This window comes from Trachemys scripta, chromosome 19 (genome assembly GCF_013100865.1).
Source record: "Trachemys scripta elegans isolate TJP31775 chromosome 19, CAS_Tse_1.0, whole genome shotgun sequence".
In the NCBI taxonomy this organism is placed as follows: domain Eukaryota; kingdom Metazoa; phylum Chordata; order Testudines; family Emydidae; genus Trachemys; species Trachemys scripta.
This window is the reverse complement of record NC_048316.1, coordinates 9,676,101-9,691,359: the sequence shown is the minus strand read 5'-3', so window position 1 is coordinate 9,691,359 and position 15,259 is coordinate 9,676,101. Positions and strand designations below refer to the sequence as shown.

The following is a 15,259-nucleotide window of genomic DNA, read 5'->3' as shown; positions in this document are numbered from 1 at the left end:
TTAAAATCCTACTTAGGTACTTCCTCGTTGATTTTTAACCCTGTGGCTGTGACTGAAGGTTGAGTCATTTAGTCGGTCATGTATCTGAAGCTCCAGAAATGAATCCTAACTATATTTGATTAACTCTTGTGATCACCCATTTCTTTAGTCTTGGCTGAGTGAGTCTATTTCATTAATAATATTAAAATTTGAGTCTTCGTACAGATTTTTGACTGCAAGTTTGGAAGGGTCCGTTTGGAATCAGACGTATGTTTCTGATGTGGGCTTTACCCACGAATACAGGCAGGTTTAGTTTTCAAAGGATCTTTGTTTAATGGCCAGTGCCCTTCATTTCTGGTTGTTACTCATTTTTATCAAAAATATTTCAGGGTTTTACAAAAGCTATTCTGCTTTTTACCAATTTTCCCCCAAAATTTTTACCACTCAATTACATAAAAATACTGATTATTTTAAGAAAATCCAATCCATTGCATTAGTAGATGTGTTTGTTAATAAATTAGTCTCCGTGTAAATGCGAGACTGTCTGGTCAAGTAAGGTAGTGTTGTGGAAGATAGACACACACGCATGTGTGTTTGTGCACATCAGTGTTCAAATCCTAAAAAACAAAAGCCACCATCTTTCCTTCTGGAGTAGGGACCCTGGATCAGGCTCCCTGCTCCAGAAGGAAAGATGGCGGCTTGGTATCCTGGGTTACTCAGCTATCCTCTCTTCCCAGAGTAGGGATCCAGGTCCAGATTCTTGAAGGTATCCCTGGTGCCAGGAGGATCCCTGAACCTTGCTTTCTGTTCTGGAAGGAGGGATGGCAGCTCAGTAACTTGGGCAGACCCCAGAGTGCCCTTATGTACCTAGCTTCCCACTCCGGAAGGAAAGTTTGGGCTGCCCAGGTAACCGAGCTGACATCTCTTCATTTGTGAGCCCAGAAGAGATTGAGGAGACAGTGTGAAGAGATGGCACTCTTGCCTGCTCATCCTCTTCCACCTCCGGGCCCACTGAAATATGACATGACATAATACAGCCGTTCTGTCTGCTATCCAAAATCAAAGTTGTGGTTGTGTACTTCACTGAAAGAACTCGTCTGTCCACCTAGCGCTTGTCTACACCAGGGGATAGGTCAGCATAGCCATGTCTCTTGGGTGTGGCTTTTTCAGACCCTGGAGGTGTTGCCGTGCCAATGTAAGACTCCAGTGTAGGCCAGCCCTTATTCCGTGCTCTTGGCTAATTCACAGTTCCTGAGGCCTGATCTACACTAAAAAATTAGGTTGACCCAGCTACATCGCTCAGGGGTGTGAAAAATCCACCCCCCAAGTGATATAGTTAAGATGATCTATCCCCCAATGTAGACAACGCTAGGTACACGAAAGAATTCTTCCATGGACCGAGCTCCCACCTCTTGGGGAGGTGGATCCACCGCCCCAGATGGCAGAACCCCTCCCGTTGGTGTAGGTAGGGTCTATACTGAAATGCAACAGCAGTACAGCTGTGTTGCTGTAGTGTTCCAAGTCTAGATAAGCCCTGAGTCACTATATTTACCCATTGGTATTGAATGATGATGATACCTGCCTACTTCACTTTTGGAAACTCTGGAAAAATGAGTAGTTTTTTTTTTTTTTCATGAGGATTCTTGTATCCTACCTAATCTAGGGATGTAGGTGATTTTTTTTCCTCTCTCTCACACAAAGTGTCACTCTGAAATTGGTTGGGCGTGGGTATCATTTTAATGTTGATAAATCTGCATCAGTCACACTCGCTATCAGTTCATAACAATACATCCGTTCTGTCTGCTATCCAAAATCAAAGTTGTGGTTGTGTACTTCATCCAGAGTTCTCTATTTTAAGTTAGGCATCTTTAAAATCCTTAAGTGGTGTCAGATAGACGCTCCTCGGGTTACGCAAACCCGACTTACGCAAATTGGCACTTACGAAAAAAGTTCCGTAAGCTAGAAAGTGGTTTTTTTTTTTTTTTTTTGGTTTGTTTTTTTGGGGGTTTTTTGGTTTGGTTTTTTTATTTGGTTTGCATAATGGTCGGGTATATGTTCCCGAGTTATGCAAGGCGTTCCGGAACGGAACGCTTGCGTAAGTCAGGGAGCGTCTGTAACTTTTTGAATAGGATCTTCCATATGTCTTGTCACTGTTTGCAATGCTGTTTGACTGAGGAAGGTGTCTTTAGTACAGAGTTAACTAAAGTGATCTATGCTGAGTAAAGACTGCAGGATTTGGCCCTGAGAGAGAGAGAGAGAGTAGGCTGAGGTTATGTGATTAAATCACATATAAGGCAGTTCAAAGAGACCATTTTTTGTGGGCAGTTCAGGCATGTTTGTTCTGATGTTGATTTTCAAGGGACTAGTTAGAACTTCTCCGTTTCTCTGGCAACTTGATAGAAACACCACCTTTTACCTTAGAGGCAGACAAGTCGCCAGAAAATGTACTCCTTTTTGCTGATACACTAACGCGGCTACCGCTCTGAAACCAGGAAATGATGGAGGTTTCAAAGTAAAAGAATGGAGATTAAAACCACATGCTGTTCTTTAGCTCAGCATCTCATCCACTAGTTTGAATGTCATCTGCTCTAGGTTTTTGAATGTAAGCCAGATTCATTATGCTATGGAATTATCACTAGCTTCCCTGGGGGTGCTCTTTTACCTGCCTAATTAACTTAGATGTGGGCATATATATTCAGATTAAAGTTTGGTTTGCTTTAATATGTTTGAATAATACGAATACCGCTTATTCTCAATCATGTTTTTATTCTAACATTCAGCTTTTCAAACAGGAGTGTATTTAATGCATTGGGCGTATTAAGGTGGGCAGGATATCATCTATTTGAACTGATCCCACTCTCACTGAAAGTGCCAGGGTTCTTTAAAGACGATCTTTAGCCAGGACATGGCGTGTACAACTCATTGGAGAGCTGGTACCTCTAGCAGTACAGTGCCTACTAACTCTTTGCAGAGGTATTGATATATGGCTGACTCAAAGTAAAGAGCGCCCCCTGCTGAAGCACCAATACCCGCACTTCATGCAGTATGAAAGTGGTGGCTGGAAAACACACACACACTCACACTCACACTCACACTCTCTCTCTCTCTCTCTCTCTCTCTCTCTCTCCTGTGAAATTTGCTTCCCCAGAAATATCTTGCTCTTCTATCCAAGGGAATTTGTCTGGCTGAAAATATACCCTTAAGCTTTTTATTGTGTGTGTGCGCATGTGTGAGAGGGAAAGAGAAAAGGGCTGACAAGTCAGCTGTGCATGCCCCTCTAACATATTCCTTCTGTGTTTACAGGGAGAACTAATCACTTTCTATTACTATTGGAAGAAAACCCCTGAAGCAGCAAGTTCCCGAGCCCACCGTAGGCATCGAAGGCAGGCTGTGTTTCGGAGAATTAAGACTCGAACTGCTTCCACTCCAGTCAACACTCCCTCCAGGCCCCCCTCTAGCGAATTCTGTAAGTGGAGGCTAAAAGCAGCGCATTTATCTTTGTTTAGATGCATAGAACTGCAGTATTGTAGTGGCTCTCTGCCTTCAGCTGAATAAAGCAAGAAAATGGAGTTCAGGCTCTTGGCTTCTCCTGTTCCCACACCATTATGCCTGAGTATAGCAAGGGATGTTTTGTACCATGTGCAATGCAGTGCTTAGGCACAGAAGCCCAGTGTAGGATGGAGACTTTGACCAGGCTCTAAATTTCCCTGTTTGTTATAGTTGCTTGTGTGTGTTGCATTTTCCCTGGGATTATTCTAGGAACAGCGCTTGGAAAAAGGCGAGAAATAAAGCAAACTTTCCTCTGCAAGCAGTGTTTCATGACCATACTTTCTGCTCGTTACAACTCATGCCATGTATTGGTATATTTTCACAAATCTAAGGCTATGTCTACACTACACTCTGTCGGCATAATTTATGTCGCTCTGTGGTGTGAAAAACCACCTCCCCGAGCGACATAAGTTACACTGACGTAGCGCTGTGCACACAAGCGCTGTTGGTGGGAGAGCTTCTCCTGGCAACAGAGCTTCTGCCGCTCTCAGGGGTGGTTTTATTATGCCAGTGGGAGAGCTTTCCCGTCGGCATCGAGCGTCTTCACCAGACAGGCGCTGCAGGTGCATCCGTTCAGCTGTGCCGCTGCAGCACTCTGGGTATAGACGTGGCCTTAGAAGCACCATGATCTTGATTGTTCAGGTGCTTTTGGCTCAAAGAATAATTAGAGCCCAGTGCAGTCTAGCACATCACTAAGTGTTATGGCCCCACTGATCTCAATATGGCTGTAAGGAATATATCATCGTAAAAAGGCTAAAGATTCCCTTAAAGTTTTAATCCCCTTTTATGGGCTAAACCCAGCATATTACCCCTCTCCCCACCCCCCCAAAAAAAGTCAGAAATGTCACCAAAATGATTTGAAGTAGGGTTTTGGGGATGGAAAAGGGGGGAGGATATAGTGGGGAGTTGTAAGAGAGGGAGGTTAACTTCCTTGTGCCAAAAGATCACTTTTATTCTTGCTTTAGAAAGAAGGGTCCTGACCCTACCGTTGGACTCAGGTGAATTGAACTCCTGGGTCCAATTGCAGGATTAGGACCAAAATTAACTCAGTAGAATAAAGATCTTGGCCATGTGCGAATTTTGCATTCACGTTTTGAACACCTGAAGGAATTGAAGTTGGAAAATGTGATTAGTGCTAGCGGCCACTGTTGCAGTAACTTAAGTTGTTAAATGGGACCATGTATGTTTGTAGAAGGGTATGTGGACTGATGATGACTGCTAATGGAAGTTACTGAAGAGGGACTCCCGGTACAGAACATGCATGTGTTCCTGCAACAAGGACTTCTCTTCAGACTAAAGATTTGAACAAATGAGGTCACGCATCAAAATGGTTCTTGAGACAGGGTTCTTGTTCTTGTGACAACACATTGACATGTGTTGCTTTGTGAATTTGTAGGAAGCAGCTAGAAAATGCAGTGCCCTCAGCTATAAAGAATTCACTCTGAGCTTTTTAGAGAATCCTGCAGGATGCCAGATTTTGCTTGCAAATATGCAGATTCTTTCCAGTGACATGTAATGTGTGCATTCTTGCACTAATGCAGTTTTCACTAGGTAATTATGCTTTTCAGCTGATGGGCATTGTGATCAAATGACTTGACATGGACTACTCACCACAAGTGGAGTGTGACTGGTCCTTGCAATACTCTTTAGTTCCCAAAAAATTGCGATAAATAAAATGTAATTCAATCATAAAATGTACCCTTTAAGGAATGATTGCACTGGATTCTTGTTGTGCCTTTGTCTAGAAGGATCGCAAAGCACTTTACACACTACCAAACTCTATACAAGAATCTCTTCACCCACCTGTGAAATTCAGCCATCTCTGGGGTGAAACACAGCATTTGAACACATTTGTTCAAATATTTAGTTTGAAAAGAAGTCCTTGTTGCAGAAACACATGCATGTTCTGTTTGAGTACACAACAATGCTATGCGTAAAAAAAAAAACTCTTGTCCAGTTGAAACTTCAGGGGTGGAATATAGGTCTCTAGAATATTAATATCTGATGTGGAATTTGGCCAGAAACTTCAGGTGAACATCCCTACTCTTGAAAATTGCCCTGAGACTTAGTCTCAGTAATTGCCGGAAATTATCAGCCTTGTTTCACGTGAAAGATGGCACCTCCAGAAACACAGCTAGAATTTTTCACCATAAATGGTTATTCAGTCAACTAGTGCAAAATAAGTCTCTTCTAATTTTTCCTTTTCCTTCTTTTCTTTGCTTACTCAGTGGACTTGAGCTCAGCCAGCGAAGATGATTTTGACAGCGAGGACAGTGAACAGGAACTGAAGGGTTACGCCTGTCGTCACTGCTTCACAACCAGTATGCACTTGATGTATCTCTTTGCCTTGTGCTAGTGTCTGTTCAACACAGTTTCATCCAAGCAAGAGCAGTTCTCATGCTTGTATAGCTATTCTAAAAACATAACGATGGATCAGCCAAAATATGCCCCATTCTAGCAAGAGTTAATCATGATTTACCATTGCAAATTAGTATTACAGTGATGGGAGAGGATCCTGGAAGTTAGACATTTATGCAGTAATGCATACATGTCTAAACAGCGTCCCTTATATAATCCATTTACTGTATAGCAAATCAGTATTTGACTGTGACTGTCAAGATACATAACACATGTTCATGACGCATCAAGGCTTTTCTGCATCAGCTTCACTCCTGTAAGTACTCCTGAAAACCCTCTGATGCTTGTGCATATGCATAGAGTGCATGCTGAGAGCCCGGAGGTAAGTAAGGGAAGGGAGAGATGAAATGTTCATGACGCATTTAACTTTTAGAAACCAAGACCTTGAAGAAAGAATAGCTGCCAAACAGACTCCCCAAATGCTGCAGAAGAGTCTTTTTTTCCTTTATTATTTTTCAAAGCAGCAGGTGTCTATTTAATTAAAGAAATAGTCTGTAATTGAGGATGGTAAATGTTAACTGAAACATGAAGTCACCCTGAACAGGCAATGATTTCCAGAGAAATCTTAGGCTTAGTCACCAGTAAAGGCCGGGAGTCTTCCAATTTGTATTAAATGCAAAGTGTAGATGTTCCATATCTAATAGATTGTATATTTCCAACCCCATCCCTTTTCCAACAAAAGCCTCCAAGGACTGGCACCACGGCGGTCGCGAAAACATCTTGCTGTGCACTGACTGCCGCATCCACTTCAAGAAGTACGGAGAGCTCCCGCCCATCGAGAAACCAGTGGACCCTCCGCCCTTTATGTTTAAGCCCGTCAAAGAGGAAGAGGATGGACTCAGCGGAAAGCATAGCATGAGGACGAGGCGGAGTCGAGGCTCGGTAGGCCCGTCCCTCCTCGTTACCTGTGCATTCAGGCTCCTCCCTGAAGGAAAGGTGCAGGTTGGAAAGTTCCGAACGTAGAGAGTCATGTTTGCAAATAGGCTTCTAAAACTACACTTACAATCTACACTGCTTTTGGGCATGCCTGCCATATTTGTAGACGCAAATGTACAGTTGCATGTGTGCAGAATTTTGGAGGTCTTTTTGAAAAATTGGCCCGAGGTAGCTCTCCTTGGAGAGTTCTAGTCAAACTTGGTCTATATTTAATGTCCCAAACACACGTCCTTCTTTTTTTGTTGAATGGATGAAGGTAGCTTGCCATCATCAAAGACGGTAAATGGCCAGAATATGCAGCAGAATTCACGCTGGTACCTGTCTTCCTGCTTCTTGGGTTCCTTCAGCGGTAACCCTGGGACACGTTTTAAAGGAAGAATTTTAGAAGTTTAAATGCTGCTGCTTTTTGTGCTTACCAAATGTTTTCGCCCTGCCACTGAAGTTAAAAATCTCATCGTCTAAATATAAAATAGTCATAGTCTTTGACATAAAGGTATGGTACTCTGTCCCAAAGGGCTTTGCCCACAGTAATATGCTGAGAGCATTGCTGATGTGGAGTCACTTGTGGAGAGCCAACTTACTGCTCAACAGGGTTGGAGGGGAAACTTCAGCTTGTTTGGGGCTGGCCATCCGTAAACCCTGATTGATTGGGACTGTCAGACAGTAACAGCTTTCTTTTTTCACTAGCCTCCCCTCTCCACCTTTCTGGTCACGTTAATGTTGTCGTTGCTGCCGAATACCTTGTCAGGTTGCGCTGTCAGCTCAAGTTGGCTCCATTATTTTTATGGTAGCCAGTCATCCAAACAGCTGCTAAATTAGGAGGGAACAGATGAAACGGCATTAATTATTGCTACAACATCTACTGTGATTCTCATTGCCTAACAGAAACACATTGAAGCTGTTAGTGGTTTTAGGAACTGCTCTGGGCTGCCTGAATGCCTTATCTCTTTAGGCCACTCTCATATCCGTCTTGGTTTATGCCAGCAGATTTTTAATTTTTTTTTTTTAAGATGGAACATTAGGGTGGGGAGGTTTCCCTCCCCCTTAGAAAGAGATGCCTAGCATGTGAACAGCAGCTGTAGGAACATCTTTCTAATGTTCTCATTTCAAGCAGACACTACTTAATAAAATAAGCAGCACTTCATGATTTTGGGTAGGCAAGTTAAGGATTTGCCTCCTTTCATTTTAAACCCAGATGAGCCTTCCAGGACAGATTGTAAAAACATTTAATGCTCTTGGTTTTTCATTTCTCAGGCACTGAGCTGGAGCGTGCAACCTTGCAGTAACTTGGGGAAAAAGCAAAAGGTTTGGAAAAATACTGGTTTATTTATATGCTTTTTATTTGTATTAAATTGATAGATGTCTACACTACGTAGTGGTCGTAAAAAGCAGCCAGCCAGCCCCGATGGTAGAGCCTCGCCCACAAACGAAGACATCAGATCCAGTGGCCGCAACTCTCCCAGTGCTGCTAGCACCTCCAGTAATGACAGCAAAGCAGATTCTGTGAAGAAGTCCACCAAGGTAAAAGTTGCTTGAGATTTGTTGTCCTTGGTTCAGGATCTGGGCTGTTTTTAGTTCAGTGAGTTCAGTTTAGGAGCTTGGCGCACAGGCCAGAGACCGAGGTTTGACCTGGGGATTTTTGCTTTCCGGCATGTACGGAAGGCCTGGGATTTGGATCTGAGAGTAGATGTTGCTAGTTGTTGTTCCAGTGATCAGAGCTGTTCTATATATACAGGCGGACACATGATGGTGATGAGCAAATTTTTTTTTAATAAACACTATATACTAAAGAAGTGAATAGCCAATGCCGTAGGCATCCTCTGGTACTGTTGTTCTGAAAGCACACCCATACCCACACACCTGACAATTTAGACTTCCAATAAGCACAAAGACCCTCACAAGAAGTTACTAAAGAAATCAAGACGTCCTGGGGCGAAGAGCACCACATTGTGATGAACCGAATACTGGACACAGAAGGAATAAGTGGTCAGTTTTCATCATGGCAGAAGGTTAACAGCAGGGTGTCTTCAGGTTCCATGCTAGGACTGGTGGTGGTTACCATATTTATCTATAGTCTGGAAAAGTGGGTGAGGGGGAAAGGTGGCAGAATTTGCAGGCAGCACAAAATTAGTCAAGAGGAACTTCAAAGGGACTAACCACGCTAGGTGAATGAGCAACACAATGATAGCTGAAATTCAGTGTTGATAAATGCAAAATAACGTATGTTGGAGGGAGAATCTGAAGTAGTCGTACACTTTAGAGTTCTTAATTAACTGTGTCAACTCAGAAAAGGGACTTGGGCATTAATTTAGACAACACATCCAAGATCTCTGTTCGGTGTATACCTGCAGTCAGCAAACGAACAGTGTTATGAGACATGAGGAGTGGGATGTAGAATCATACAATAAATATAATGCCATTATATATATCAGTGATACTTCCTCATCTGAAATATCACCCTATCTCAAAAGGATACTGTGGAATTAGAGGGAATTCAGAGAAGGCTGACAGGAATGATTAGTGACATAGAAAAAAACCTCTGCTGGAGAGAGACTGAAAGATTGTGATTTAGAAAGGAGACAAATGAGAGAGGACATGATAAAAGTATATAACATAACTAATAGTCTAGAGAAGGTAGGATCGGGAGCGCCTGTTCTTGCCTCATAACACACAAACTAGGGGGACAGTGAGTGAAATTAAATTTAAAAAGTGGCAGGTTGAAAACTGATAAAAAAATATTTTTCATACATGGTAAGCAGACTGTGGAACTCAGTTCCATATGATATCAAGACTGAGAACTTAGCCAGATTCTGAGCGATCGAACATTTATATGGATAACAAGAATATCGAATGTTACAGCTCATGTTAACAAACAGTGTTTGGAAGGGATATAAAACTTCACATTTCAGGGCTTTATCCAGTCTCATGGGGGCACAGATTACCCCACATCTCCCTGCTGCAGGGTTCTTGCACCTTCCTCTGAAGCTTTTGGTGCTGGCCACTGTCAGACATAGGATACTGGATTAGACAGACCTTTGGTCTGATCCAGTCTGGCAAATTGTATGGCACTTCTTATGTCATTTGGACCTTAATATAGGTCAAAGGGGTAGGATCAGCACTTTCCCTTTTAAATATATTCCTGTTTAGAAATCTGAGTTTAAAATAATAATGTCTTGATAAGGGTTCTGTTGAGGTTGTCCACTTACTCCCACTAGCCCGTGTAAGAAATGCTGTGAGGGACTTACTTGCAAGCTGCCTCCCAGCTTGCTGTCCTCCGAGGCAGAACTGTAGCTTCATTCTGGGCCCCCAGTTAAATTTGGACATGAAAGCCTATGGGGAACAGCTCCTACCAGATGGCAAGTGCCTCAGAAGCTCCAGAACGCAGATCCCTGTCCTCCCCTTCGAATGGGGGAAGAGGTATATTGAATTACCATTAAATACTGACCGAATCAACCTCTGATCAGCTTTCCGCCTCCATAGGAACTTTCCTGTGTTGTTAGCATCAGTCTGAAGCCTCCCAGTGTGAGTAAGCGCTCCATTTAGCGTCACTTCCCTAATAAACTGTTCCTGTCTGTTCCTTTTGTTGTAGAAGATAAAAGAAGAGGCATCTTCTCCTCTCAAGAGTTCCAAGCGCCAGCGGGAAAAGACAGCATCTGACACAGAGGAACCGGAGAGAACCACTGCCAAAAAATCCAAAACTCAAGTGAGTCCCTGTGGCAGAGCCTGTTCCCCTCTGAACGGGATGTGCACTCCACTGGAGGCTAAAATTGGCCACCACCATCTCCCCCCAGTATAGAGAGAGTCTAAAATCCAAACCCAACAACAAACCAGAAACGCAACATTGATTTAAAGAGCTTCCAAAGTGCCAGAACAGCAAATTGTAATTTAATCTGTGGCTGGAAAGCAACCCACTTCTTAATGCATTCCTTCTGCAGGGAGAGGAAGGGAAGGACGTGGGTAGAGACTGACGCCCAGGCGTGTCTTCTTTTTTCACATTAGTATCTCCAGGATCTTAGCACAGTTTGATTTTAGCTTTTTTGTTTTTGTTAACCGGTGTCCAAATTTTATTTCAGTATCAGTTTTTTCTCTTCCCTGTACCTCTCAACAACAAACTGGAAGGAAACCAAATGATACTAAATTAGCAAAGCGAGAGCCCTCTTCAGATAGGTCTGAAATTAACATGAGTCCTTGGCCACAGTAACCCTAACAGAGCATATTGTATCTGAAGTCATTCTCAGGCCTCGTGTTTTTTAAATAGAAATTTAATTGGGGGTGGGGGATGCAGTTGAACGAAAAGTTCTAGGAAACCAGTTAAGTCTGCGAGTCCCTGAATGTTGTATATTTAATGCATGATATTCTTAGTCCATTTGGAATTGGCCAGGTTCACCCCATAGCATTGGATCTGGGATTTTCTAGCCCTCGCTCCTGTATGCTGGCATCCCCTGTACCACAGGGGTTATTTACAGTGAAGGCTATGGGGTGGCTGTGCAGTAATGTAGCATATAAACAAGGTTGTCTGGAGTTACACTGGCAGTACCAATGGGAGCAGGTAGCTCTCCTTAGCCATGTCAGTGATTATAAAGAGACCTTTTGCCCCCATCTCAACAGGAGATCAGCAGGCCAAACTCTCCCTCGGAGGGCGAGGGCGAAGGTGAAAGCTCAGATAGTCGCAGCGTCAATGACGACGGGAGCAGTGATCCAAAGGACATTGACCAGGACAACCGAAGCACGTCACCCAGTATCCCCAGCCCCCAGGACAATGAGAGTGACTCAGATTCATCTGCTCAGCAGCAGATGCTACAGGCGCAACCTCAAGTGCTCCAGGCACAGAATGTCCCTGCCCAGGCTCCACCTTCTACCCCGCCCGTATCAACACAGTTATCAACACCCATACCAGCAGTATCAAGCATCCCTTCAGCTCCACTGCAGGTTTCACCATCAGTGTCTCAGCCTCCCAGCCAGCCCCCAGCACCGCCGCCACCTCACTCCCACATACAGCAGGCCCCTGCTTTGCACCCTCAGAGACTCCCTTCACCACACCCGCCGCTACAGCCTTTGACTGTGTCTCAGAGTCAACCCCAGGGTCCTTCCTCGTCGCAGCCACATTCACAGCCTCCGCTTCATGGCCAGGTCCAGCCTGTCCCTCATAACCTGCAGGCCCAGCCTCTCTTGCCTCACCCAGTACCTCCTCAGCCTTTCCCTCTCCCCTCACAGCCTTCTCAGTCTCAGGTTCCCCTTCAGACACAGGCTGCTTCTCACCCTCACGCTGCTCTGCAAGTTCAAGCAGTGCAACCTGCCCTGCAAGCACAGGCTCCACTGCAGCAACCTCAGCCCCCTCGGGAGCAGCCCCTGCCTCCAGCACCCATGGCCATGCCTCACATCAAACCCCCTCCGACTACCCCGATCCCTCAGCTTCCCACTCCCCAGTCCCACAAGCACCCTCCCCACCTCTCCGGGCCGTCTCCATTCTCCATGAATTCCAACCTGCCGCCACCACCTGCTCTGAAACCTCTGAGCTCCCTTTCCACCCATCACCCTCCTTCTGCGCACCCTCCGCCCTTGCAGCTGATGCCTCAAAGTCAGCCACTGCAGTCTTCTCCAGCCCAGCCTCCAGTCCTGACTCAGAGTCAGAGTCTTCCACCAGCAGCGAGCCACCCCCCATCCAGCCTCCATCAGGTATCCTCCCAGGCACCCTTTTCTCAGCATCCATTTGTCCCTGGGGGCCCGCCTTCCATCACTCCTCCATCCTGCCCCTCCACTTCCACACCACCTTCCGTGCCTGGCGTCCCATCTCAGACATCTGTCCCCACCTCTGCGGCTTCCAGTGGAAACGTTCCAGTCGTGACGTCCTGCGCAATACCGCCTATTCAGATCAAAGAGGAGGCTCCCGATGAGGCAGAGGAACCAGAAAGCCCACCTCCCCCACCCAGAAGCCCATCGCCTGAACCTACTGTGGTGGACACACCGAGTCATGCCAGTCAATCAGCCAGGTAACGGAGGGTGTTGGCAGATGCTTCGTGCTGTGTTCTGCCATTCCACAGAGCTGCGTTAAGAGGTTCACCGCTTGCTTGCTGGCTGGGCCAGCAGGGATTGAGTATTACAGCCTTGATACCCACAGTCTTGGAATTGGGAATTTGCTGTACTGCAGCCTCTGTTTGCCAACCTCTTTGGCAATGGAACAGTTGTCTAAGAGCCTGTCCCCACTCACTGAAATTCTGCTAGCGCTGCTCATATTGGAATAGAGTTGTTACTAGCGTAGTCTCCCTAACCTGACATTCAAGTATTAAATCACATTGTAGGTAAGACCCTGTGCACCCCACACACACACACACACACACACACACACACCCCTCTAAAACTTGCAGCAGGGCCCTTGAATTGTATGGCAGGAATCCTGGAATTATACACAGTCTCCCCCAAAGCTTACTGCTCTCCTGATACAGTACAGAATCCCTTCTTTATTTTTCTACGGGTATTTTTTTACACTGCCCCCTAATATTCAGTCTCCAACATGCAGCCTATTTTTGTGTTGAAAAACATGGTTATTTCAGTTGCCTGGATGAAGCTTACGGGGCAGATTTCCAAAGATACAGAGGGAAGTTGGGCACCACGGGCGCTGGGTACATATCTCCCACTTGTGCCTTTGGAAATCTCCCCTCACTCGGTCGCCGTTTTTCAGGGAATGAAAAACCCTTATCCAGCCCAGCGTCAGCCAGAGTATTCCGACTGATATTGCAGGTACCATCTGTGAGAGGTTCCTGCTAGAAGGCTAGTCTGTGGAGGAGGAACACACAGTAAAGTTAGTTCCTTTCTGGGCTTTCAGTGAAGTAGCTGGTAATGTAAATCCAAAGTGTTGTATAATTCCCCTTTGATGTGAGGATGTCAAATCACAGTCGCGTTTTCTTTCCCAGGCCTAAATTCTCTGTTTTCTCTCTCAGGTTCTATAAGCACCTGGATCGTGGATACAACTCATGCGCAAGGACAGACCTGTACTTCATGCCTCTGGCAGGATCCAAACTGGCCAAGAAGAGAGAGGAGGCAATCGAGAAGGCCAAGCGGGAGGCAGAGCAGAAAGCAAGAGAAGAGAGGGAGAGGGAGAAAGAGAAGGAGAAAGAGAGGGAGCGAGAGCGGGAGCGTGAAAGAGAAGCAGAGAGAGCGGCGGTAGGTTTATCGGTCTGCCGTGCAGGATGGGTACGTTAGGATCTGTATTAAACAATGACTGTAAAATATTGGGGATGCATTTGCAAACCTCCATTAGAGTGGTTATTGCAGGCACAAGCATGGCGTGGAGGGGGCAGTCGGGTGCATGCGAAGCATGGGACATTGGAGGGTGGGTGCAAGCAAATGTTTTGGGTTGTGAGCATGCCATTGGCGCATATAGCTGGCTTGTACCTGTCCCTTTCTGCACTGGCCCCACCCAAGTGCTTCAGAGCTCCCCCCCATAGTGGAACAGGGGGTTGTAGGCAGCTTACTGTACTGCACATCTTCTCCTGATGGGTCTGCAGCCCCTATTGTACTGAGAGAAGCCAAGGCAGTCGGGGGGGCCCACTATCTATAAAACACTTTCAAGATGAAAAGTGATACCTAAGTCCTAAGGAACAGTAAATACCGATTAGCTGTTAGTGAATTCTGTTGGTTGCTTTTGTGCTGCAGGCACAGAACGCCTGAGCGTACATAGCATATCCCTTGCCTGTTGCCTGATGTACCGTTTAGGGGAGCTCCCTGAAAGGGGTAGGGTGAAGGCAGTGTACCTTTGAAGTTAATTCCCTTGAAGTTAGTACCTTTGACATGTGTTTGACTTAAGAATACCTAATTTTTCTCAGGAAACACCAACTGTGTATAATTCAAACTTTTACACTAATTTCTGAGTTTTGTTTTGTTTTTTGTTTGTTTTTTGTTTTTTAAATTTACTTGGAGTTAAAAAACAAAGCCCCGTGGTGTGGGCAGAGATAATCGAGGGCAGGGAGACCGGTCATAATGCAGCGATACTGCCTTGTTTTAATTGGAAAAAAAACTACACTATAGTCTGGTTTTTTACCAGGCTTGTGCACCTTTCTAAGGGAGAGTTGTAGTAGTTAGCAGTGGAAGATGCCTACTGCCATCCAGTCCCTGCACCTGGAAGGGCAGAATGTAGTCAGTCGTCGTCGTCCGTCTCCCGTTTCCCCCGCCCGCCCCGCCCCCCCCCGCCCGCCCCGCTAATAGGAGATATGTCTGACTTTGAAGCTGATACTAAACTTGATTTTAACCCAAGAGCTGTGTTTGGAGGCAGGTTTCCTTGGATAATTACACTGGGGTGAATCCCTCCTCTGCCCTCCCAAAACTGTTGTTGCCTCTGCACAGGCAGTAGGGGCAGGATGCTGAGACCCTGTGCAGGAGA

The 15,259-nt window shown here is 45.4% G+C and overlaps 1 protein-coding gene across 9 annotated transcripts in view; it reads left to right on the top strand.

The window, feature by feature from the left end:
* The window catches only part of RERE (arginine-glutamic acid dipeptide repeats), a 396,982-nt gene that overhangs the window by 366,844 nt on the left and 14,879 nt on the right, over nucleotides 1-15,259 (top strand). For 7 of the 9 annotated variants that reach the window (XM_034753081.1, XM_034753085.1, XM_034753080.1 and 4 more), the window contains 7 exons: nucleotides 3,283-3,445; nucleotides 5,757-5,849; nucleotides 6,629-6,828; nucleotides 8,242-8,403; nucleotides 10,472-10,585; nucleotides 11,491-12,872; nucleotides 13,821-14,073. In XM_034753081.1, coding sequence (XP_034608972.1) covers nucleotides 3,283-3,445; nucleotides 5,757-5,849; nucleotides 6,629-6,828; nucleotides 8,242-8,403; nucleotides 10,472-10,585; nucleotides 11,491-12,872; nucleotides 13,821-14,073 — 2,367 coding nt within the window. The remainder of the gene's footprint in view (nucleotides 1-3,282; nucleotides 3,446-5,756; nucleotides 5,850-6,628; nucleotides 6,829-8,241; nucleotides 8,404-10,471; nucleotides 10,586-11,490; nucleotides 12,873-13,820; nucleotides 14,074-15,259) is intronic. The other 2 variants (XM_034753088.1, XM_034753087.1) reach the window with 1 other exon arrangement.